The sequence below is a fragment of the Chiloscyllium plagiosum genome, chromosome 6 (genome assembly GCF_004010195.1).
Source record: "Chiloscyllium plagiosum isolate BGI_BamShark_2017 chromosome 6, ASM401019v2, whole genome shotgun sequence".
NCBI lineage: Eukaryota > Metazoa > Chordata > Chondrichthyes > Orectolobiformes > Hemiscylliidae > Chiloscyllium > Chiloscyllium plagiosum.
The window spans coordinates 79,764,816-79,791,841 of record NC_057715.1 but is presented as its reverse complement, the minus strand read 5'-3'; the positions used below and the strand labels follow the sequence as shown (position 1 = coordinate 79,791,841).

Below are 27,026 nucleotides of genomic sequence, written 5' to 3'. Positions count from 1 at the left end.
TATTGAAGTTTGGTCTAAGAAAATGCATTAAAGGATGTAATGCACAAATTAAATGACCTGTTAAGCTCTAACATTTGAAAATTATTGCTGCAACAATTGTATCAGCATTACGAATCTACTCAAAACAATTGTGCGTTTTTGAATAGTACTTGCAATTTTGTTGAAACTACATTAGAATTCAGACACACAGCTAGAACAAGTTGGTCTTTGTTATTTATGAGTTTGTTTCCTACCTGAGCTGCTTGAATGGTTCAGCTCTGACAACTGGTGTCTCCACAGAATGTTCAAAGAGAGCACCTTCTGGTCCTGGATAAAGAGAGACATAATAAATGCAATTCAGTTGAACCAATGACACAACATAAACACAAGATCAAATGAGGAACTTGGTTTTCACATCAAATATAACAGTTGCAAATCTCTGTCGAGTAAACTTAAAAGTGCTGCACAAGTATGGATCGAAGGCCTTTCTGTAACCAAAATAATAACTGCAATGTTTGTGATTAACCATAACATCAGCTCAGTAAGTTATCGTTAACTGACAGCTGTAGAGCACAATTTTCTTTTTGAGTTCCAAGTCTGTAAAACAAATGTTTTCCTTCATCATCATGTAACTGAAAACAGGGCCAAAACTTCCTTTCATTGTTAGGGGTGTGAGAAATGGCTCTCACTCTTCAATAATTTCAGTCTTAATCAAAATCCGAAGCAGGTATTTATTAAAACATTCTTATAAGAATGGGTGACAAGTAGGCACCCCGATTAACACGTTACATAGCTGAGTCTCTCAGTACTCCTCTTTTAGCTTATTGGCTTAGCATGCAAAGCGTCAAACCTATCATAAGCTACTCACTTCACTCCTCCCCTGTTTACTTCTCCCACTACTCTCAGCCTGTCGCCCCTTACTCTTGTTTGTTTCTTGCCTTATTTGGCTTTACACGTGACAAAGTGCAGGTATTAGCTTGACGGTTTCACCACATCCCTCTGTGGTCTTTTGTTAGCGTGCGCCCCTTTTCGCTGCAAACTGTGTATGTGCTTGCTAGCTCAACACTTCTCCCCCACACTGAGCCTTATGACCTGTTTGTGGTTTTGTGTACGTGTTTGCTAAGGCAACATTTTGTCCCCTATGGTCCACACTGAGCCTTATGACCTCTGATTGTGGTTTCTGCAGCACTGAGCCTTATATTTTACACAAAATTTATTTTTGACAAGCCTATTGTAGAGGGAACACTTACATTTTTCACAAGCATATTCTCCACAGGGGTCAGTGACAGTGTAAGATTTCTTGCATTCTTGTTTTCTGTCAAAACTTACAGCCCGCTTATAATTTGGCGGGAATAGCAAAGGTAGGAAATCTCTCTACGCTTCTGAGGTTCTTTAGTGAGCAAACAAGAAATTCTCTACTAAAATTAAAATAGACCAACATCACATAATTTGCAATATTAAGTGATTAGAACATGTTGGGAAAATGATTACAACGATGAGTTTGTTTGCTGCCATAAAGACTTCAGCACTTCGGAATGGGTTATAATTTTTTCAAAGTCAAGTATGATTCACATTCATGAAAAGAAAATAGGGCTAGGAAATAATTGGACAACACGATAACACATGGTTAGTTGGAGATAGACAGCCAAACCAAATCAGCCTTTCTGCCTCTGTATTCACAACACAGTAAAGTTAAACCTTAAGGGAACCCCAACAGTTACTCCCAAGGTTCCTAATCAGATTTTGGAATATCCAATCCAGACTTGTAAATATTTAATTCCAAACATTGATTTTTGCATCTCAAGCAAAAGACTCAACCATTTATTAAACGTACAATAACTTTAGCAGAGAGAAAGAGAAACACAAAGGCAATCCGATTAATGTCTATGCTTTAAATCCAAAACATTTGTTCTCAGCCCCTATTCACACAAAAGACAGCCAGCCAAACACAGTTAAAAGAAAAATAAAGTAACATAACTGGTCAGATTACTTAAATGCTTTTCACAATGTGTTGTTTCACAGGCATAGATGTGAACTCCTTGGTTGCTTTCTGGAACTGTTGATCAGGGTGACCTTCTCAGTTCACTCAGAAAAATGTAGTAATACTTTTAACACAGCCTTCCCCTCTCTGAGATCCAAAGGCCTGTGTGGGAAATTAGGTGGGGAGCTTTCAAATCTTCATGTTGTGCTGTCAACAATCAAGGTCATTTCCTTCACACAAACCACAGTTGAAAGACAACTCTAACTCTGCTTCTGCCCTCATAGACTGATTTTCTTTTCTTGAGGCTTCAATTACCACTGAACATCTGCCATCTGCTTGAACATAGGATCTCATCCAGACATGTTGAACCAATTCTGAGGAACTGATTTGGTTAATAACTTGCTATGTCAGTTCAAAACACTTTGATTAAGGCTCAGCCTGCAATGAATCTGCAGGTCTGGCCTTACATACAAACAGGAGCTTGTTTTGATCTGTTAATTTTCCTTTTACTATAAGCTGTTTCGCAAAGTACACAAGTCATCTTCAGCCCCCAAACCAAAATCAACAAAAGAACAAATATTAAAATAATGAAAAATAATGAGGGTTCTAACATCATTCTCTGCTATTTTTTGCATTCAGGCAGTCACCTTTGCATAATTATATGCTTTCTCCTTAAATTTTTCAGTTAACCGCAAATGGCGAGTCCTCCCCTTGAGAATTCATCATGGTAGTAGGCATAGATTTATGCTGAATTCTCTGAAATATCCCTTTAAATGTCTACCGCTGCTTTTCTTCTGATCTATCTTCTGGACTAATATTGCAATTCACTTCAACTAATTGAGCTTTCATGCCCAGTTGGTTGCCGTTTTTAAGTTCAAAGTATAGTCTTACTCTTCTCCATTTTAAACTGGATAGAAAATTCAATCATAATATGATCATTGTTACCTAAGGTGACTTTACTCAGAGGTTATTAAATAATCCTGATACATTGCATAGAATCGAGTCCAGTATAACCTCCTGTCTGTGTTCTGAAGCTGAGTCATATCAGATTTCAAAGGCTTACTCTGATTCTGTCTCCAGAGATGCGACCAGACATGCTGTGTTTCTCTAGCTCTTTTTTTTTGATTTTATATTAGCCTGATCTTTGGTCAGTTCCAGAATGTTGTACTCTCAGGAACTCTCTCAACAGCATTCTATGGTCTCTTCATCAAGGCTGCTGTGACAAGTTTATATTTAGATTAAAATCTTAAAAATTAGTGCCATCCATTATCATAAGCCAATATATCTCAAGCACTTTTTGTATACTTTGTCCTACATCATGGTTACATCATGGAATCAGTAGATCACTCCCAAAAGTGATCTCTTTTGTTACGACATGGAGGTGAACCCCTCTCCTAATCAAGTCAAACACCCAGAAAAGCTTGCCTCGCCTTGTAATCTGTTCCAATATGAGGGACAGAGAACTCCCCAAATTCCACTATTTAAAGAAAATAATGTTAATTTATTCTTTAACTCTAAAAGTAAATATCAAATAACAACTATTCACAACTCTAAGCCCCCCTTTCTCTTAACTGCTTATTACCTGCCTCCAACTCTATAACAATATGCTGTTCCAATAAGACACTTATTAAAATTACATCAATTTAATTTCAAAACCACACAGTGGCTGTCTTCTTCAGTGTCTTTCTTCTCCTGGCACTGGGTCGTCTTCTTTCTTTTTACTGCGATTATCTTTCATATGAAAAGGTACCTTTGATAGAGAGTGTTTTCTAATTTCTTTGAGAGCAAGATGTTAGCTCTCCATGAGTTTCTTTTTTTATGGCAGTTACTCTCTGACCCATCTTCAAAATGTTCGCATTTTAGATCCCCCCCCAACCATTGTCAGATTGTCTCATTGGTTTGATGTTGGCAAAACAATAAATTCAAATTCGATTGGGTTTTAGTACTCTGTGGCATAATTTAAACTGATTGGTTAAATTCAAATTGTTGTCAAAACAGCAATCAAAATTCAGGTATTCATTTCACAGCCAAATATTACATATTTTCAATTTTCCGGTACACTCTGGGTTTGCCATCTAGTCCTTTACATGGGTGCTTGTAACTCTCTGTTCAGAACAGCATTCTGTCTCTCTTAAAAGTACACTACACGCCTTCAACTTCACGACACTTTCCTCTACTCTTTCCATCTCCAAACAAACTGACTGTACATTCTGATCTCCTGAGCAAGGTCATTTCTAACTATTGCACAAAGACCAATTTGACTAGCACTGATAATCCTCCACCTTCTTCTGCCTTCCTGTTCTTCTTGAATATTCCTATATTCTTCTTATTTCCTGTCTATCTTAACACTCGCTCACCTTGCTTAGACATGATGAGTTATTTGGGCTAGTGTTAGGATATTAAAGCTCAGAATGAGGGCATGACCCTTTTGAACTTGCCTTTCAAATATTCCCTCATTTATAGAGTCATAGAGATGTACAGCATGAATATAGACCCTTCGGTCCAACCCATTCATGCCAACCAGATATCCCAACGCAGTTTAGTCCCACCTACTAGCACCTGGCACATTTCCCTCCAAACCCTTCCTATTCATATACCCATCCAAATGCCTTTTAAATGTTGCAATTGTACCAGCCTCCACCACTTCCTCTGGCAGCTCATTCCATACATGTACCACCCTCTGTGTGAAAAAGTTGTCTCTTAGGTCTCTTTTATATCTTTCCCCTCACACCCTAAACCTATGCCCTCTACTTCCGGACTCCCCAGCCCCAGGGAAAGGGCTTTGTCTATTTATCCTATCCATGCCCCTCATAATTTTGTAAACTTTTATAAGGTCACCCCTCAGCCTCATGATATCTCAAGGTTCCATGAAACGCATGCTTCTTTTAGCACTTTAAACTGCCTGACTCCATGAAAACTGCAGAGAAATAAGAGATGCTGACCCTGGCTTGGAGTTGGTCCGATGGGAGTCATGTTGAGGGCTTGAGATCATCTTATAAGTTTTTGCAATGAGTTTATGTTGAGAATTTGAACACACAAAAAACAGGGTTTGGGGAAAATCCCTTTAGCCTATATTAGCAAGCAAAGGGAGTAAAAGGAGAGATGCGTAATTAAATAGTACTTTGTAGTCTTGAGCTTAAGAGAGAAATAAAATCTATTTCAAGTTCACCCCCAATCTTCCTTTTTCTGTGACATCCATGATGATGTTTTTAAATTGTGTACTGATACCTGAACCATACACTTGTTAACATAATCCTGATCATTGGTTCAAACCATGATTTGAGAACCTCAGCACTTGGCACCATTCAAAGAATAGAGACATGCTCTGAGACTCTATACTAAGCTGTATCATTCCAAGAGTTATTAAATATGGATGGAATCACAGACAATATTAAATAGCGCTCAGATAAAATTTCAATCAAGTTAATTTGCAAACATTGATTTGCAGAAGTATAAATCCAGGAGAGTATTCAATGCATCACTGGTGCTGTTCAATTCTTACATTTCTATTGGTTGAAATCAGTATTAGAACAGAATTTTAAATCTCTGGTATCAAGGATTTAATAGACTATAAAACCAATGGTAGCTTAGGCCTAATAACGATAAGGGATGAAAAATGACAGGCAATACTGGAACAGTTACAGTTGACTGTAACTACTGTATTCCCAGTTGTGTATTTTCATCTCTTGAATATCTCTGTCTGGTTAATTTTACATTTCATTCTTCATCCGTTCACTTTGCTTCACATCTGAGGAGACTGATCATATTATTTGTCAACAAGTAAGTCATTTGACACACTTATGAATGATCGTTCAGCAGAATAAGATCTTTACATCCTCTGGATACTGAGCATAATCACTAAACCAATTGCAAAGCCCTTTAGTAGTTTACCACATTTTCAGATTCTTTTTCCTTTCACCTTGGAAACTCAGTTTAAGACTAAAAGCCGAATCTCATAGGAAATTGGCAGAGCGTTAGTTTTATTGAGTTGCATGAAGGGTTTCCATTTGTGAGGCGTAGCAGGTTTTCCCATCCAATCTTCTCATTAACTACATGCCATGCCCTATGGCAACTCTCTTATCTGATGCTAGCCCATTTTTCCCATTTATTGTAGCCAGAAGTATTTGCCACTGCCAGGATATCCTGAGATCTCTTGTTAAAATGTCATTGCACTTTTGGTCAAACACTGGCAGCTCAGAACTGCCCTGAAACCTAGGAAACATTTGCCCAGGACATGGCAAATGGGGAAAACTGCTGCCCTTTTTGCACACAGGGACATGGAGACTACATTCCCTCTCATTTTCCCACGGACCTCCATGTGGCAGCAGATTCCAGAACTGGAAATCAATGTGTCCGCACGCTGATCAGCAAATGCAGACACTCTGAGCGACTGTGCTGTTTAGAGGGAACATTGCTTGAAGAGCCTGCTGGATAGGGTGATGTACAAGAGGGAGGTCCTCACCTCTCCCCAGACAAGCAGAGGGGGCCACGACACCAGATCTGCCAGCCTGGTCTGAGGCTGCCACCCAGGCCAGTGCCATTGTCTGGAAAAAGCTCAGCAGCTGGGCCTAAAGAAAGCGATGGACCTTCCTCACTCTGACACAGCAAGAGCTAACATCTTCTGTCTGCTACCTCATCCCCACTGTATCTGTACCCAACTCCACTGAGACTTAGGCTCTCGCCTCTAAGCTCTTCCCTCACTTGGTCTTACACCCCTCCTAAAAATCCCCATTTTACTAACCCTGAATGGAGGCTACGCTGCCTACTCACTTACTAGAGGGTTACAAATCACACAACACCAGGTTATAGTCCAACAGGTTTAATTGGAAGCACTAGCTTTCGGAGCACTGCTTCTTTATCAGGTGGTTGATGAATGGCACTCCGAAAGCTAGTGCTTCCAATTAAACCTGTCAGTCTATAACCTGGTGTTGTGTGGTTTGTAACTTTGTACACCTCAGTCCAACACCGGTATCTCCAAATCATAACCTACTAGAGGGGACTTTGCGAACCTCACCAACTGTACCATCCACGTTCATCTGAGTCAATCCCACGGTTTCTTGCATTTCAAGTGAAAACAGTCCATAAGAGGAGAGAAAGAGCCAGGGACACAAGGTGGGGTGCTGAATATTAGTCTGCTCACTTGCTCTGGGGAGAGGATTCTGTGTCACCTTTGGGCGTGAGTGGCCTGCCCATGGTCTTTGTGATCAAGAGGCTGATCCCATGAGCCATGCCCTCCTCCATCTCTGAGGAAGAGGGTAGAGGTACCAGTGAGGAAAGACCAGCAAGGCTGCCTTCTGCACCTACCACCAACTCAGATACTGACACCTTGGTGGTTATTTTATCCAGATTAGAGGTGGGTGGAGCTGTTGGTGAGCTCTTCACTGCACATTTTCAAAGTTGGCTGAGGAAGAAATTCACCAGATTGCTGGCACTCGGAGAAGTGGGATAACACCCAAGACTAAGGCCTGGTGTAGGAAAATGGGACTAGTGTAGGTGGTAGGGTCTGTACAGGCTCAATGGGCTAAAGGGTCTCTTCTGTATTGTATGATTAGATGATTCAGTGACTGCCAGAAACCAGGCCCATGCTCAAACCCCAGGTAGGAGAGCATCCCACACTGTTAGCAATTTGGCACTTCATATTGCTGCTCAAGGCAGGTTTATCAAGGAGACAAAGTTTACCTCCATGGACAGGTTGGTGACTGCCTTGGATAGACAGGTCCAGCACCCTGATGTACATGTAGACCCACACTGCATTGCTCAAGCCAAAGGTGCTCACCACCCACGCTAAGCTGACTGGGGGATGAGGGAGCTTTGACATCACTCCGGGTGCCCCTTCCTCATAAGAAATACAGGGCTGGTAGACATGTCATTTGAAATACATTTTCATATTTGTAAATATATTTTCACTTTTCACTATAGGATTGAAGGTACAGGGCCCACCCAATCTTCGTGCTTAAAGTTCAACGGTACGAGTTGTAAAATGAGCCGCTCCAGCACCATGTGTAAATGGCAAGTGACTGCTGCTTTGGCAAACAAACGCTCTCTTCCTAGGCAGGCAAACATTGTTGTCATGTCATAGCCATTAGGGGGATTATCCTTCACTGCATGGTCATGGTATGGGGCATGGATTTGGACAGCACACAGCAGGCTAATGCCTTTGGTTCACAAAATAAGTATTACTCAGAGGTGTACTGTCCTTCCATGGAAGTAAGGATGCTGCTTACAGTCAATAAGCCCCATCTCCCTGCATTAATTAACCATTTCCCTCCTATGCTTTATCATTACCCCTTCCTTGTATATTGAGTTGTTGCCTTCACTACTGTAATCCACTCTGCATCCCAGCATTTTGACTCCAGTCCCCACAATTAAGTTCCTCAGTCTCCCTCCTGTAGCACTAACCCCTGATATTTCCCTCTGGAGTTTTAGCGAATGGACCCCCAAGTTTGACCTTGTGTTCCCCCTGCCCTCTTTGAATGACTTAGTTGGAGAGCCTTGAACAATGAGTGATGAGATCCCTGACTGGTATCTATATAACACCCTTGACATCCTGAAATTGGGTTCACTGGACCCATTGGGCTGAGCATGGCCCAATTACCCATATGAAGAGGTATAGACCCTCTGACGCTGACTGCCCTGGCAATCAGCTGACTGTACAAAAGCCCCTGCATTGGTATAGGAGGCTGCCATTAACTAACTGTGCAGGGACAACCAGACTGAAGGATGTCTCCCAGCACTTGATGGAATACGACTCCCCTCTGACTTTCAGACATGGCTGACTATCTGCTGCCCATGTAATGTGTTTGGCATATGGTGCAGGTATCAGGTTGACCGAGCAGTGTACCACAGAGCAACATGGTCAGCCCCTTGACAGATGATTACTGACCAGTGTGACAAGCTGCTGGCTTTGTGTCAACAAGACCAAAGAACTGTCAACATTTAAGTTCTAGCAGAGGGGGCAAAACCCAAAAAGGCAATGCAGGAATGTGTGAGCATCCAGGTAGTGAGCATTAAGACACCAAGCAAACAGCTTGAAAATGCAACTTGGTCTAATCCATCAGCTGAGTGTCTGTCCCTCTTGCAGCAGCATCCAATGAGAGGTACTGGTGTGCTACAAAGTATAATATTGAAGTACAGGACCATGCTGGAAGTGGATCTGTGATGTGGTGAGGTTGATATGTGTCAGCTATCAATGTCTATGGAATGATATGCTTTCAGCTGCTGCCTATGGAGTGTACCCTGAGACGTTGGTGCTGGATATCCAAGATGGTGACCTGGAAGAGCAAGTGGTGAGTCTTGGAGTGACCAGGTATCGATTAAGCCTTTCATGTCAGTAACTCTTGGTGTCTAGTTTCCATCTGGTGGTTGGTAGAATAGGAGAGTCCATATTAATGAGATGAGATCAGATAGTAATGAGGGTGGTAATGAGTGATAGTCTTCAACTATTGGCTTCTCAACACTCACTGTCTAGAATCCCAATCTTGACATCCAGATCAGGAAGTGTGTCATATCCTTGAGATATGCGTCACTTATTACCTCCCCAAATTTCTTGTCATAGCCCACATTGTTCGGGGCCTAGGAAGTTTCTGCCCTCTGACTTCTTTCTTGGCTTAGAGACAAACCACGAGATTTTGCTGAGCTGCAGAAAGCACAGCTTGCTGTAACTTAGTGGTAAATAATTCATGTATATTAGTAAGCTATTGTCCAGTCAGTACATTTTAAATAATCCCACTGTACTCAGGAGACTACTGTAGTTTCAGTTATGTGCCACTTGTGTCACTCTGTCCCCAACATGTTGTTTTCATAGTACAGAGGATTAATATGTAGCCATATAATGTACTGTTCAACAATGATAGAGATATGTAAATGGCTGACACAGCAGTGCCAATAATCACTATGATTATGTAAATAACAGAACTTGCATAACTGCTATTTGCTATTTAATGAAAATCCTTCAGGGAATCCTATCTCCATATAAAGAATAGCATATTCCCAGTGATTCCTGGGAACCTACTATAAATTGTTGGGTATTGTGTGCAGAGGCTGGGTTTCCTTATAGGTGGGAATGCCTTCAGTGAGGACAAAGATAAAAATCACACAACACCAGGTCATAGTCCAACAAGTGCATTTGAAAGCCCTTACTGTGTTTTGGAACCATGGCAGAGAAGTTGTAAAATTTACTAATGTAAAATTTTGTATTCATTACAACTAGTATTTTGGGATTTCATACTAAACGCATTAAGTAGACAAGCTTAAGTTCTTGCCTGCTGAGTGTGTGGTGAATTAAACAGTTACAGACTATGCTGTTGAAATCTGCAGTTGCAAGATACAAGATTCTCAACACTGTGAGAAGAACTGAATTACCGATAAGAACTCAGTATGCTTGCTTGTCTGTACTGAGTCACAGAATCTGATTGTCTTAATCACATACTCAAACTCAAACAGAACTGATCCTCTGCGTGACTCCTTCCTTACAATGATGAAGACTAGTACATATACAAATCACACATACCTTTTTAATTAGGATAGTTTTCTAACATTCTGATCATTTGGTTATATTCAATAGTAATACATTTAAGATTTATTTTCCTGTTTTTCCACAAAAGAAGCCATTTAACATGTTTTAACATCTTCAGACGGTTAATTAGCTATACTGCATGAATAAGAGGAAACTTGTTTTCTGGAAGTCTCACAGGTAAGGTGAAGCACAAAGTATGAACATCTGTTTCCAGTTACCGACCACAACAGCTGAGCCAAGAAGGTGGGAGAAAAAGCTAGTGACTGCCCTTTCAATCAATTGAAAGGGTTATGATAGGTCCAGACATGGCACAAGGATGTCAGAATTAGAAATAATATAAAAGAATCCAAGTCATCTTGGGCATCATCATCACCATCACTTTTATAGTGACAATACTCCTGAGATATAATAAAGAAAGACAAAGAGAAGGAGAATTGTGCGATTGATGTTCAAGAGGTCCTTAGACTTTGAGGATTAATCCATGCTGCCTTCACTGCTGGGAGAAAGTGAGGACTGCAGATGCTGGAGCTGATAGTGTTTTGCTGGGAAAGCACGGCAGGTCAGGCAGCATCTGAGGAGCAGGAGAATCCTGATGAAGGGCTTATGCCCAAAACATTGAGCCTCCTGCTCCTCAGGTGCTGCCTGACCTGCTGTGCTTTCCCAGCAACACACTATCTTCACTGCTGGTCAAGCATATTTAGCCTTCAAGAAATTCTACTTTAGTTCATCATACTGTTTGTCTCTTTCTCTCACTTCACTGTACTTTGCAGGTTTGTTCAAGAGGGCTCATTCATCTAAGCAGTGAATTTAGAAGTTAGCATTAATTTGTCTAAAAGATATCTGACGTCCTCAATGTGAAACTGGGGACAGACTCAGATATAGTTGGATAGTGGCTTCAGAGGAAAAGAGTTATAACACCATCTTGGCAACAGGAGCTGTGAAGACTTAATTAAAATGTAGGGGTATGGGTGGGTTATGCTTCGGCGGGTCAGTGTGGACTTGTTGGGTCGAAGGGCCTGTTTCCACATTGTAATGTAATTTAATCTGAAATCCATGCTAAGTGTAGTCAATTATTGCAGGAAGCATAGGACGTGGATCATAATTTGGGCATGTATAGTCATAAGATCCATTTTTCTGTTCACCTATGTTTTTGTATAAAATTGGCAACTGTGAAGGGGTTTAACTGGAAAATGTGTCTTTCAGGGATAGAATGCTACATTCAATTTTGACTAGGAATAGTGGAGGGACTCTGTTGGAGTGTTTTAAGACATCAATCAGAATAATTCAAAGTTCAAGCAGTTCAGCAGTTAATTTGTCAGTGAGAGAGAGGGAATTAGAAGGATGTTAAAGTGTTGCTGTTAGCTGATTCCATGCAGTTAAGAAAAGAAAGTGGCCACTGGCGGCAGAGTACTGTGCTATGCAGCGAGAGAGTTGTGCCACTGATTAGATGCTAGAGTTTGGTCTTGTGAAGCCCAGTGGAATGTAATTTCAACAGCAGCAATTGCATAGCTGGGAGCTCAAGAGTTTTTTGCAGCAGTTTATCTGAGATGCTGGAAATTCAAGTCCCAGGAGGTGATCAGTAGCTGAGAGTGTGCATGGAAGAATCCCAGAAGCAGTATTTGCACGGAATGCTTGAGAAATATTGGAGTTTTGGGGAAGGCTGAGAGCAGGCAACCTCAGTGAAACTACCAGTATGAAAGGGCTGGAATTGTGCTGTGAGTAGGTGCTGGAGGGCAACCTCAGGAATCAAATAGAATGCACTGTTAGGGCAGACATGATGTGAGCTGTTCATGATAGATTGGCTTTTGAGTGAGGTTCAAAGCTGGATTTTTGAAAGTGAAAGAATCCTTTGCAAAGGAGGCAGTTTTAATGAATTTCAAGACCCTCGTGTCACTAATGCCTGGGGAGTTGCTCACAAATATGTGGCTTCTGTCTTGACTGCTTCTGCTATTTGATGTGAGATGTTCAGCAAGCAAACTCAAATGATCTCATGTTAATTCGGAATGTTCGAGTACAAGTTGTGTGCGTGTGTATTTGTATGTGTGTGCTTGTGTAAATGTGTATTTTAATATTTTTTTAATCTTGTTTAGTAAATTTTAATTTGTGTATACAAACTCATGGAATCAAATTGTTTTACTTTCTTACTATGTTCTAGGGTTCACAAACATTGCCTACTTGAAAAATCACTGATCCACAGCCAGATAATAATTTAGAGGACTTGCCTCAGATTGTTACAGGATAAAAGTTAGATTTTGTTTCAGTGATGCCATGATTGTGTGATTAAAAAAAAAGGATGCAGAAATATTTCAGATCTTGATAATAGAAGCCAACAGGATGAGAGGGGGATAACAGAGAGAGAGAGACACACACACAGTTCAACATTGATCCTGACTTAGGCCAGTGCAGTTTTATCCTCTTTATATGTTTACAGACTGTAAGCAATCAATTACAATGATACTGTAATCCCATTGAAGGTAACTTGGAGAAAATGTCAAAGCCTCTGACATTTAAAAGTTGGATAAAGTTAAATGTAAACATTTATACATTTTACTTGTAAATCCCAGGTTTAATGTGTCTTATGAAGGTCTGAATCTGTGTCAATTTGTACATTGAAAGAAATCTTGCAATATTTTCTGAAACTTAAAATGGTATCTTTTAGAAGTAATGGGTGGAATTTCCTTGTAACCTTAGTTAAGGTGACTGATTGGAAAAACATCTAAGGACCTGAGCACTCTATTTTAAGAAACTACACACCTACCTTGCCTTTTCTAACAAAATAAACTTCGAAGTCCTTTATTCATAAACTTCCCTTCTTTAATTTGACTGATTATCCCATATATGCATATCAAAGAATCCCTACATTGGGGAAACAGGTCATTCATCTCATCAAGCCCACACCGACCCTCCAAAGAGCATCCCACTCAGACCCAACCTCAACTCTATAACTATGTATTTTCCAGGGCTAATCCAACTAGTCTACACATCCCTGGAAAATTTAAAATGGCCAATACACCTAACCTGCACATCTTTGGACTCGACCAGAGAACCCAGAGGACATCCATGCAGACATGGTGAGAATGTGCAAACTTCAGACAGACAGGTGCCCGAGGGTGGAAGATTCTAGATTAGAGTGGTGCTGGAAAAGCACAGCAGTTCTGGTAGCATCCAAGGAGCAGGAAAATCGATGTTTTGAGCAAAAGCCCTTCATCAGGAATAGAGGCAGAGTGCCTGCAGGGTGGAGAGATAAATGAGAGGGAGGTTGGAGTGGGGAGAAAGTAGCATAGAGTACAATAGGTGAACGGGGGCCGGGATGGAGGTGATAGGTCAGGGAGGAGGGTGGGGTAAGGTAGCAAAGAGTACAATGGGTGAATGGGGGTGGGGATGAAGGTGATAGGTCAGAGAGGAGAGTGGAGTGGATAGGTGGAAAGGAAGATAGGCAGGTTGGACAAGTCATGGGGACAGTGCTGAGCTGGAAGTTTGGAGCTGGGGTGAGGTGGGGGAAGGGAAATGAGGAAACTGGTGAAGACAACATTGATGCCCTGGGGTTGAAGTGTTCCGAGATAGAAGATGAGGTGTTCTTCCTCCAGGCGTCGGTGAAGGAGGCCCAGGACCTCCATGTCCTCGGCAGAGTGGGAGGGGGAGTTGAAATGTTGAGCCACAGGGCAGTGTGGTTGATTGATGCGGGTGTCCCAGAGATGTTCCCTAAAGTGCTCTGCTAGGAGGCGTCCAGTCTCCCCAATGTAGAGGAAACCGCATTGGGAGCAACGGATACAATAAATGATATTGGTGGATGTGCAGGTAAAACTTTGATGGATGTGGAAGGCTCCTTTGGGGCCTTGGATAGAGGTGAGGGAGAAGGTGTGGGCGCAGGTTTTGCAATTCCTGCAGTGGCAGGGAAAGGTGCCAGGACGGGAGGGTGGGTTGTTGGGGGTCGTGGACCTGACCAGGTAGTCACGGAGGGAATGGTCTTTGCGGAAAGAGGTGGGGAGGGAAGTATATCCCTGGTGGCGGTGTCTTTTTGGAGGTGGCGGAAATGTCGGCGGATGATTTGGTTTATGCGAAGGTTGGTAGGGTGGAAGGTGAGCACCAGGGGGGCTCTGTCCTTGTTATGGTTGGAGGGGTGGGGTCTGAGGACAGAGGTGCGGAATGTGGATGAGATGTGTTGGAGGGCATCTTTAACTACGTGGGAAGGGAAATTGCAGTCTCTAAAGAAGGAGGCCATATGGTATGTTCTGTGGTGGAACTGGTCCTCCTGGGAGCAGATACGGAGGAGGCAGAGGAATTGGGAATACAGGATGGCATTTTTGCAGGAGGTAGGGTGGAAAGAGGTGTAATCCAGGTAGCTGTGGGAGTTGGTGGGTTTATAAAAAATGTCAGTGTCAAGTCGGTCATCATTAATGGAAGTAAATTTAAGGTCAGGGTGGAATGTGTTGGTGAAGTTGATGAATTGCTCAACCTCCTTCGGGAGGACGAGGTGGTGCCAATGCAGTCATCAATGCAGCAGAGGAAGAGGTGGGGAGTGGTGCCGGTGTAACTACGGAAGATGGACTGTTCTACGTAGCCAACAAAGAGACAGGCATAGCTGGGGCCCATAGGGTGCCATGGCTACCCCTTTTGTCTGGAGGAAGTGGGAGAATTCGAAGGAGAAATTGTTGAGGGTGAGGACCAGTTCAGCCAAACGAATGAGAGTGTCGGTGGAAGGGTACTGTTGGGGACGTTGGGAGAGGAAGAATTGGAGGGCTTGGAGGCCCTGGTCATGGCAGATGGAGGTCTAGAGGGATTGGATATCCATGGTGAAGATGAGGTGTTGGGGAAATGGAAGTCTTGGAGGAGGTGGAGGGCATGGGTGGTGTCTCGAACGTTTGTGGAATCATACCCAGGTTCCCCAGCCCTGGGAGGCAGTAGTGCTAAAACTGAACCACTGTGCTGTCCTACCATTTCAAAATATGTCCTCTTCTTTCATATGCTTTCATGCTTCAATGATGACAACAGCTTGATGAGACCTTGAACATTTGAGCAATACAGGATGAGGTATAAGCATGAAATTCAAATATAGAAACAGCCCACATTTTGACACTAACTGTAATACTCTGGGGTAGAGATTCAGTTTGGGTGTTGGCATGAAACGGGCTGTATTGAATTAGCCCCCATTATCCACAATGATATTCAATTCCACTGACTGCATTCTCCACATTTTACCTTTTAATATATCTTGCAGCCTTTAATGGTCTGAATGACTTGTTGTACATGGGTCTGAAACTTGTGAGTTTGAGGAGTGCCATAAACACCATCCACTGTGGCGATGTATGTATTTGTTTGCACAACATTTTCGGATCTCAGAGGAGTGAGCCCTGACATCTGGTCACCTTCAAAATCTTTATTAAGATGTTGATTATATCGCTGCAATCTGTAACTAGTTGCTAACGTTAAATGAACTGTATTTTGTTAACTACAATAAACCTCTCCCACTTCTTCTGTTCCTTTAGGGATGTGAGCAATGCTGGCTGAGCAGCATGTATTGTCCATCTCTAATTATTCCCGAGAAAATGGTGGTCAGCTGCCTTCTTGAACTGCTGACGTCCTTCTGATGTCGATAGACTCACAAGGTTGTGAGGAAGGAAATTCTAGATTTTTGATCCAGCGACACTGCAGGAATATTGATAAATTTCCAGGTCAGGATGGTGAGTGGCTTGGCTGGGGTATCTGGTGGTGGTGTTCCTATTTACCAGTTGCCCTTGTGCTTCTAGATGGAAGTGGTTGTGGATTTGGAAGGTGCTGTCCAAGACTCTTGGTAAATTTCTGCAGTGTATCTTGCAGATGGTACATACTGCTGCTACTGAGTGTTGGTAAAAGAGGGGGTGAATGTTTGTGGATGTGGCTTTGCGATATAATCCTGGATGGTGTCAAATATCTTGAGTACTGTTGAAGCTGCAACTCGTCCAGATAAGTGGCGAGTATTCCATCACACTTGTGCCTTGTAGATATTGAACAAGCTTTGGGGAGTCAGGAAGTCAGTTACTCATTGCAGTTCAGTTTCTGGTGAATGATCACCTCAGAATCTCAGTGATGGTAAAACCATTGTATGTCAAGAGGTGATGGTTAGATTCTTTCTTCCTGCTGATGGCCATTGCTTGTCACTACTGAATCATAAACATTACTTGCCACTTGTTAGACCAAGCCTGGATATTGTCCAGGTCTTGCTGCATCTGAACATTTGAACTGCTTTAGTATCCGAAGAGTCATGAATAGTGCTGAACATTGTGCAATCATTTGCAAACACCCCTTTTTCTGACCTTATGACGGAGGGAAGGACATTGATGAAGCAGCTGAAATGGTTGGGCCTAGGAAACTATCCTGAGGAACTCCTGCAGCAATATCCTGCAATGGAGATGACTGACACCAAACACATCCATTTTCCTTTCAGCTAGATATGACACCATTAGTGGAGAGTTTATCTCGGATATCTATTGACTCCAGTTTTTCTGTGGCTCCTTGATTCCATTCTTGGCATTGCTTTCTTGATATTAAGGACAGCCACTCTCACCTCACCTCTGGAGTTCACCTCTTTTGCCCATGTTTGAACCAAGGATGTAATGAAGTCAGGGACTGAGTGGCCCTGGTGGAACCCACACAGAGCATTAGTGAACTGGTCATTGCTAAGCAGGTGCTGCTTGATAGCACAGTTCATGACTCCTTGTATCACTTTATTGATAATTGAAAGTGGACTGATAGGGTGATAATAAGGTAGTTGAATTTGTCCTGGCTTTTGTGGACAGGACATAATTTCTCACATTGTCCAGTAGATACCAGTGTTGCTACAGTGGAACAGCTTGGCTCGAAGCAAGACAAGTTCTGAAGCACAGGATTTCAATAATAAGGCTGAGATGGATCATCCACTTAACATCTAAAAATTGCTGCAAAATCTTCTAGCTTTTTTCTGTCTTGAGTGGGAGAATCTCTTCCTCATGGCAGAAATATCTAAGACTAGAGGGCATAAGTTTAAACTAAGGAGCAAGTAGTTTAGAGAAGATCAAAGAAAAACATGTTTAATCCACAGGGTAGTAGAAATATGGAATGTGCTAACTGAGAGGGTGGTGGAGGCAGCTACTCTTACAACATTTCAGAAGCATCCGGATAAGTACTTAAAATGGTGGGCGTAGTAGGCAGTTAAAAAGGATTAGTGTTATGTGGTGTTTATTGGTCAGCAAAGACACAGTAGGCCGAAGGTCCTGTTTCTATGCTCTATGACTGTCTGACTTTATCTTCATTGTGAGCCATTGAAGTCAGAGGCACCATGTCATGAGGTGAGATGGGGTGGGGGCCTCTGCAGACAGAAACCTGCAGGCTTGAGGCACCCATTCAGTTCTGAGTTCCAAAGTCAATAGGAAAATCCAGCCCAAGTATGCCGTGGAGAGATGTGGACAGATTAAATAAATATAAAAACATTCATTCACAGGATGAGGGCGTCGCTGGCTCAGACAGCATTTATTGCCCATCCTGAATTGCCAAGAGGGCTGTTAAGAGCCAACCCCATTGACGTGGATCTGGAGTCACATGTAGGCCAGATCAGGTAACAATTGTGGTTTCCTTTCCTAAAGGACATTAATGAACCAGATGGGGTTTTCCTGACAATTATTTCATGGTTATCATTAGACTCTTAATTCCAGATTGTTCTATTGAATGCAAATTCCACCATCTGTCATGGCAGGATTTGAACCTGGGTGTCCAGAACACTATTTGGGCCTCTAGATTAACAGTCTGCAATAATGCCAGTAGGCCATCACCTCCCCACAAATGGGCAGCAAGGTTTGCAAATGGAATGTAACATGGGATATACAAGGTTATTCACTTTAATGGTAAGAAAGGAAAAGCAGAATATTTTTAAAAGGAGTAAAACATGTACATTTTGCCACTTGCAGTGACTTTGGTGAACATACAGGTGCAATGAACAGTTAAGAAGGAAAATGGTACATTGGCCTTTATTGTGTGAGTTTGATGTCCAAGCTGTGCTAATTAAACAGGCGAAAATGACAAACTGTGGATGCTGGAAATCTGAAATAAAACAGAAACGTTTCAAGTCCAATGACTCTTCTTTGGAAAAGCAGAAGAGTCGTTCTGGACTCAAAACAAGAATTCTGTTTTCTCTCCACAGCTGCCAGACCTGCTGAGTTTCTCCATAAATTTCTATTTTTGTAATTAAACAGGGGTTTGGTAACAGTTTTAATCGACATATCTAAGGAAGATTTTACTTGCTTTTGAGGTCTATTGCTCTGGTCAGTATGCTCAATCTTGTGATAAGAAGTAGCCCAATAATGAGGCTGAGTAAATTGAGTTTACATTCTTTGCCATTTAGAAGATTGAGAGGCAATCTCATTGAAATATATCACATTCTAAAGGGGCTTGACAGGGGATACACTCAGAGGTTGCTTCCTGGCTAGATAACATAGAACAAGGACACAATCTTAGGATAGGTGGCCTATCATTTATGACTGAGATGAGGCCTCAAAGCATAGTGAATCTTTGAATTTCATCTATGCCAGAGGAATGCCTCATCTTTGGATACCTTTAAGGATGAGATAGATTTTAGAACCCTCAGGACAAAAGTGTGTGGGAAAATGGAGTTGTGGCAGTGGATCAGCGCTGATCAGCTTGCATGGTGGAACAGGTTGCAAATGCCATATGGTTTCCCCCTCTACTACTTGCATTTTTTTCTGATATTAACAACAGCGCAATAGCAGACCCTGATGTCAAACCTGCAGCTGCATGATGTCTAATGCCTTTTAGCATTTAAAACATTTCCCATTGATTCATTTTGAAGGAATTACTTTTCAACTCCTGTGCTCAAAAGATTGAGGTAAGATGACTGACAAGTATATGCAGATAACAGCAAACTTGTTTGACTTTATCACTTCAGTGGCCACCTTTTAATGAAGATTCTGGAACATTATTCATTTTTTAAAAAGCAAGGTCCTTCATTAATACTTTGCAATGCAATGAATTAAATAAATCAATTGAATTTGAATGATTTTAATCTACGTTCATTGTAAATCATTGTCATGCTTAGCTTTATTAGTGTGACTTTGAAACAGCAAGAAACTTCTATTAAATTTGTGGAAATAAATCATGGGTCTTTGAGTGAATCGACTGGTAATGAAAACAACCGTACTTCCCCTCATTCATTTTGATTGTAGTTGGCAAAAATTAATTATCTTAAAGCATATTATGAGTCATGCATCCATGTAATTATGCTGTATTTGGCTTAGGTGTGCATGTTAAATATTGCTGCATCCGGACATGCAACCTTTCAGTTCAAATGATTTGTTCATGAGTTCCACAGCAGCATCGCTGTGCTGATTCTTATCAATTTAAATGGTGCATCAGACAATGACTGAAATGCTAGGCTGTGAAATGTAAGATTTTCTCCAGATATTGCATTGACAATTATTGAAAGAAGATTAACTGCTGCCTGCTGACAAAATTTTGTGTCAGTGAGTATTCTTTCTTCTGTTTATCTCTCCCAGCGAAAAGACTGGTTTGTGTTGAGACGTCAGAAATGTTAATAAAACAGAACTCAATTTTTGCTAACGTTGGGAAATTAATAAACAAAAAGCCTTTTGGAGCACATTACTAATTATTCTTATGGTCCTTAAGGAGTGGTGCTAAAACTTCTGAAATAAGAAAATACCTCATCTGGAGGCACAATACACAGTATATATGCACTCTCATATGATCAAATACCAAAGTGCATTAGTAAGCCCGGAAGCAAATTTACAGCTAATAATGAATTACGCTAATAAAATTTGCTCCTTTTCCATTAATTACATGGAAACAATCCTGATATGTTTTCATGTAATTTGAGTTCCTTTGTTGAGAGCCTAAGCCTGAAAATACGTAGGGTGGGGCACTGAAATGCCACAGATGCTCCTCAGGTAGGACTGGCAAACAAAGTTTCAGGGCATTCGAGTTAGTTGACCATTCGAACTGTTTCCATGGGTGTTCTGGCAATCCCTAATCAATCACAGTGGGCGAATATCTCAACATTTTTGCCATAGCATCTTGTACACATTACAGGTATATAAACTCCCAGTGAAAATGTATTTGAAGTATTTTTTACTAAGTTGTAGTTAGTTTCCAACTAACTTACTCCATGTCATAAGGTGACAAGTGGGGATATTCATTGATGACTGCAAATGTTTAGCACCATTCGTGACTCCTCAGATACTGAGGCAGTCTGAGTCCGAATACAGAGGGACTTGGACAATATCCAAATTTGGGCTGACAAGTAGCCCATTTGTGTAACCTTTGTGCCACACAAATGGCAGAAAATGACCATCTCCAACAAAAGAGAATCCAACCACTGACCCTTCACATTCAATGGCAGCAACATCAATATTCTGGAATCACCCACTATCTTCATCCTACTGTTACATTGACCAGAAACCGATCTGGACTAGCCATGCAAATATTGCGGCTACAACAGCAAGTCAGAGGCTAGGAATCCTGCAGGGAGTAACTCACCTCCTGACTCTGCAATGCCTGTCCACCGTCTACAAGGCACAAGTCAGGAGTGTGATGGAATACTCCCCACTTGCTAGGACAGGTGCAACGTCAACAACACTCAAGAAGCTTGACACCCTCCAAGACAAAGCAGCCCGCCTAATTGACACCACATCTACAAACATCCGTTCCCTCTATCTCTGATGCTCAGTAGCAGCAGGATGTATTATCTAGAAGGTGCACTGCAGAAATTCACCAAGGTTTCTTAGACAGAAAATAGTCATAATGTTTATCTCTTCAAATGCTTTCAAGTTTTCAACTCCTGCTGAATTAGTTAGCTTGGTAATAGGAGATGTGGTGAAACAGTTAGAGAGATGGCTATGGGCACACATGGTCTTGGATAGAAGAGAAATGCAAGATCAGCCGTGCCTCCATTGGAGTGACCAGGGAGGGAACTGTAGGTCTGCTCAAGACATCATCTCACTGTGACTTAAGTTTTATTTTATTGAAAAATGAGGATAACTAGCTGGAAAAAGCAAATGCGAAGTCTTGCACTTTGGAAAAAATAATACAGGCACGGACTATTTTCTAAACGGTGAGAAAATTCATAAAGCCAAAGTACAAAGGGATCTGGGAGTGCTAGTCCAGGATTCTCTAAAGGTTGACTTGCAGGTTGAGTCATGGTTAAGAAAGCAAATGTAATGTTGTCATTTATCTCAAGAGAGTTGGAATGTAAAAGCGGCGATGTGCTACTGAGACCTTATAAAGCTCTGGTTAAGCCCCATTTAGAATATTGTGTCCAGTTTGGGCCCCACACCTCAGGAAGGACATACTACCATCATCTCCCAGACCATACACAACCTCATCACCTCAGAGATCTCCCACCCACAGCTTCCAACCTGATGCTGCCTGAATTGCTGTGCTCTTCCAGCACCACTAATCCAGAATCTGGTTTCCAGCATCTGCAGTCATTGTTTTTACCTCTGACACTGGAGCGTGTCCAGCGGAGATTCACACGGATGATCCCTGGAATGGTAGGCCTAACATATGATGAACGGCTGAGGATCTTGGGATTGCATTCATTAGAGTTTAGAAGGTTAGGGGAGATCTAATAGAAGTTTACAAGATAATGCATGGCTTAGAAAGGATGGATGCTGGGAATTTGTTTCCATTAGGTGAGGATAGTAGGACCCGTGGGCACAGCCTTAGAATTAGAGGGGGTCAATTTAGAATGGAAATGAGGAGACATTTCTTCAGCCAGAGAGTGGTTGACCTGTGGAATTCATTGCCACGAAGTGCAGTGGAGACCAGGGCATTAAATATCTTCAAGGCAGAGAGTGATAAATTCTTAATCTCGCAAGGAATTAATGCTACACTTCACCTGCAGATGGGGCTGTGATGCATTTATATTTTCTTGTTGAATGGAGTAATTGCACTTTCTCTTATTCTAGTGGAAAGTATTTATGCAATAGACCTGTAACCTTGCTCTAAGTGAAACATAATTCAGATGGGCTCATTGTATCTCTACCAACACTCTGCAATCTTGGTCTTAATTCATAAATAATTGTCTTTTATTGGTAATTTTGCTAGAAGGATACTAGAGAAAGCAAGAATGCATAAAACTACAGTTAGAACATAATTCATGGGAAATAATTCTTCAGTCCATGGTAACAATTTCAATGCTTTAGTTTTGTTTTGGATATTTAATCTGTTTTAAGTAATTTTCCTGACCTCAACTGCACTAGTTGAAGACTATCTCCATTGAATCAACAGGCTAAAAACACTTCAAGTATTTTCTTTAACTATTTTACAGTTTGATAGGATATTGTAGGCTAGAAGAAGGCCATTATTTCTGTTATGCCCATGTTACTGTTACAAATTTTATCAGATGCTTATCCAATCTCCTTTGAAAGCAATGATTGAATCTGTCTCCATCACACACTCAGGCAGGAAATTGCAGCTTCAAACACACCACTGTATGAGTGTTTTATCTTTGAGATATTTTGGTTTTTAAGCCAATCACCTTTATTCCATTGGCACTCTCTATTTATGTACTCTTTTGCCAATCTAAATAGTTTCTTTCTAACTCGCTCTTTTTTTGCATAAGCAACATGTTCAGCCAGCTCAGTTTCAGAAGTAATTCAGTGCTGGAGTTTAAATTCTTTCTGGAAGAAAGATACTGATATGAGGCATGGATTGGGTAAGCCATGTAAAGAAGGCTATTGTGGAATATATTCAATTAAAGACTCTTGGATAAACACAGTTTGACCACTTGCACTTAATTGTGACAGAGAGAATTGAAACTTCATTTATAACCAAAATTCTATTAAGTTCAAGTTAACATGACTTTTACTACTGCTGGCATTCATTATGGCTGTTCTTTATTACTATGAAGCATAGTTGCATGTTATGTTGAAACAGTTGTGAAGAAAGGTGAATTATATATGTATTATGTATGCACAGATAATATTTGGGATTTGGATTTTAAAATAGAGGCAGATGGATATGGGTTGTTCTGTGAATATCTTTTTTTTTAAAAAACAGGTTTGAAGCAATGACCTAAGTATATCAATTCAGAAGAAAGCAAGGCACTTTACTCATGTGTTTGTCAGGACTCATTGCGCAGAAGAATCAATCTTTTAAATCCGTGGAACCAATCACCTTGCCCAAAGTGCTTTAGGTTTTTGTTAAACACTCATGGGATGTGGGCATCATTGGCAGGGTCAAAATTTATTTCCCAGCTCTAATTGCCCTTGAGAAGGTTGCGGTGAACCGCCTTCTTGAACCATTTTCATTCATATGCTGTAGGTAGACATATTAATACTGTGAGGGAGGGAATTCCAGGATTTTAAACCAGCAATAGTAAAGGAGTGGTGATATATTTCCAAGTCAGGATGGTGAGTGACTTAGAGGGGAAGATGCAAGTTGTAGTGCTCCCATGTATCTGCTGCCCTTGTCCTTCTAAATGTTAGTGATTGTGGGTATGGAAGGTGCGATCTAAGGATCCTGATAAACTTCTGCAATGCATCGTGTCGATGATTCATACAGCAAAAGGGACTATTGGCAAGAGGGACTGAATGATTGTCGATATGGTGCCAATCTAATGGGCTACTTTGTCCAGGATGGTGTCAAACTTCATGAGTGTTTTTGGAGTTCCACAAGCTTTAGAGAGTCAAGAGGTGAGTTGTATGCTGCAGGATTCCTAGCCTTTCGCCTGTTCTTGCAGCCACTGTCTTCATATGATTAGTCCAATCCAGTTTCTGGTCAGTGGCAACCACAGGATATATAGATAGTGGGGGATTCAGTGATGGTGATGATATTACATGTCATGAGTTAGATTCTTTCTCATTGGAGATGGTCATTGTGTGGCTCAAATGTAATTTGCCACTTGTTAGCCCATGCCTGGGTATTATCAGGGCTTGCTACAGTTAGACATGGACTGCTTCAATTTCTGAGGCATTGTGAATGGTGCTGAACATTGTGCAGTCATCAGCAAACATTTGTCCTTCTTACCATATGATAGAGGGAAGGTCATTGAAGAAGCAGATGAGATGCTTGGGCCAAGGGCAGTTCTGTTTTAGAAGCTTCGAAGCTGGGAGACCCTGGATAGAAGTCAAGTTGTTACAATTGAAAAGGTTTGGACCATCAGAATTATGCAAGACTGATATCAGTGCATTTGGAGCTTTATTAGAACATTGAACAGTACAGCACAAGAACGGGCCCTTCAGCCAATGATGTTGTGCCGAACATAGCGCCAAATTAAACTAATCGCTTCTGTCTGACCCTAATCCATATCCCTCCATATTTTGCATCTTCATGTGCTGACCTAAATGTTCCTTGAACACCTCTATTCTATCTGCCTCCTCCACAACCCCTGGCAGCACATTCCAGAGAGGGCTTTTGCCTGAAATGTCGATTTTCTTGCTCCTTGGATGCTGCCTGACCTGCTGTGCTTTTCCAGCACCACTCTAATCTTGACTCTGATCTCCAGTATCTGTAGTCCTCACTTTCACCGAGCATATTCCAGACTCCTACCACTCTCTGTGGAAAAACCTTGTCCCTTACTTCTGCATGTCCGCTAGTATTAGACATCTCAACTCTGGGAAAAAGATTCTAGGCATCAACCTTATCAATGCATCGCATAATTTTGTAGACTTCTATCAAGTCTGCTCTGCTGCTGCAGAGAAATCAACCCAAGTTTTTCCAGCCTCTCCTTATAACTTATACCTTCTAATCCAAGCTGCATTCTGGTAAACCTCTTCTGCACCCTCTCCAAAGCCTCCATAACCTTTCTGTAATGTGGTGAGCAGAATTGAATGCAATACTCCAAGTGTGGCTTAACCAAAGTCTGATAAAGCTGCAACATGACATCCTGACTGTTATACTCATTTCGCCAGCCAGTAAAGGCAAGCATGGCGTATGCCTTCTTTTCCACCCTATCTACTTGTGTGGCCACTTTCAGGGAGCTATGGACTTGAACCCCAAGATCCTTCTGTACATCAATGCTGTTCAGGGTCCTGCCATTAACTGTATACTTTCCCTGCACATTTGACCTCCCAAAGTGCAGCACTGCATACTTATCCGGATTAAACTCCATCTACCATTTCTCTGCCCATACCTGCAACTTATCTATACCCTACTGTATTCTTTTGACAATCTTCCATACTATCCATAACACTGATCTTTGTGTCGTCTGTGATATAAACTTATGCTCTATTGTTAAAGAACACCTTCAGTGTAGAATGAATAGATTTCAGTGACTAACCATTGCAGTAATCAATTGCAAAGCTGAAACATATCAAGCCACTTTTCATTCGAGGATTTGACTTGTCCAGTTTTACCATCAACTTGGATTGTAATGCAGCATTTAATTGCTAAAATATTTCCAAAAGCAAGGCTGGAATCTGTGTTGTAACCAGCTGGGGGAAACAAAATGGATAGGTGCACCCAGTTGTGCAGGAAGTGAAACGTCACTTCCGAAGGGTGGGATGAAAGTAGGGGATTAAGGTCACAGCAGATAGAAGGCAGATAGGTTTCCCAATGACAAGGAGCAGAAATCTCCTTTTAATACATTAGCAAGTAATGCATGCTTATTAAAACTCCATGTTGTTAGATTAAGTTGTACATTTACAATTAATTGTAGTGAATTACATGCATTTGCTTTCAGATTCACGGTTGATTAATGATGGCACACGGTCAGGTGATGTTATATTGTTGGCCAACTTGGAATGAGTAGAAGATTTTTTTCTTTAATGGGGCACTTTGCTTGACCACAGGAGAGGAAGAATTGAGATTGGGTGGTGGCTGTTCAAGAGGCTCAAGACATAGTTAAACAAGGGAGGGAAAGGAGGGGGAGGGGGAAGGTTTTAAGGGGATAGGGGCTTGGCTCACTGAGTGAGGGAAGTAGGCAGGGTGCTGGGGATAGGGTCATGAATCACTTTGGGAGGGAGGGTAGGTTCATGCAGATATACAAGTGTTCACGGAGGACAGAGGAAGGTGGATCTCAATGGAAAAGTCATATCTACAGATGGCAGATAGTGAGGACTGCAGATGCTGGAAGTCAGAGTCGATAAAATGTGGAGCTGGAAAAGTACAGCACAGGCTCCAGGATTCTGATTCGAAATGTTGACTTTTCCTACTCCTCTGATGCTGTCTGACCTGCTGTGCTTTTCCAGCTCTGTATTTTATTGAGTTTATAGATGGGAAGTCAATCATGAAACTTGAAAGAGTTCAGAAAAGATTTACAAGGATGTTGCCAGGGTTGGAGGATTTGAGCTATGGGGAGAGGCTGTACAGGCTAGGGCTGTTTTCCCTGGAGTGTCGGAGGCTGAGGGGTGACCTTATAGAGGTTTACAAAATTATGAGGGGCATTGATAGGGTAAATAAACAAAGTCTTTTCCTTGGTGTCATGGTGTCCAGAACTAGAGGGCATAGGTTTAGGGTGAGAGGGAAAAGATATAAAAGGGACCTAAGGGGCAACTTTTTCACACAGAGGGTGGTACATATATGGAATGAGCTGCCAGAGGAAGTGGTGGAGGCTGAAACAATTGCAAC

General features: G+C 41.6%; 1 protein-coding gene across 3 annotated transcripts in view; it reads right to left on the bottom strand.

The window, feature by feature from the left end:
* The window catches only part of sgcg (sarcoglycan, gamma), a 661,907-nt gene that overhangs the window by 54,028 nt on the left and 580,853 nt on the right, over positions 1-27,026 (bottom strand). For all 3 annotated transcript variants that reach the window (XM_043691949.1, XM_043691948.1, XM_043691947.1), the window contains one exon: positions 234-306. In XM_043691949.1, the coding sequence (XP_043547884.1) occupies positions 234-306 (73 nt within the window). The remainder of the gene's footprint in view (positions 1-233; positions 307-27,026) is intronic.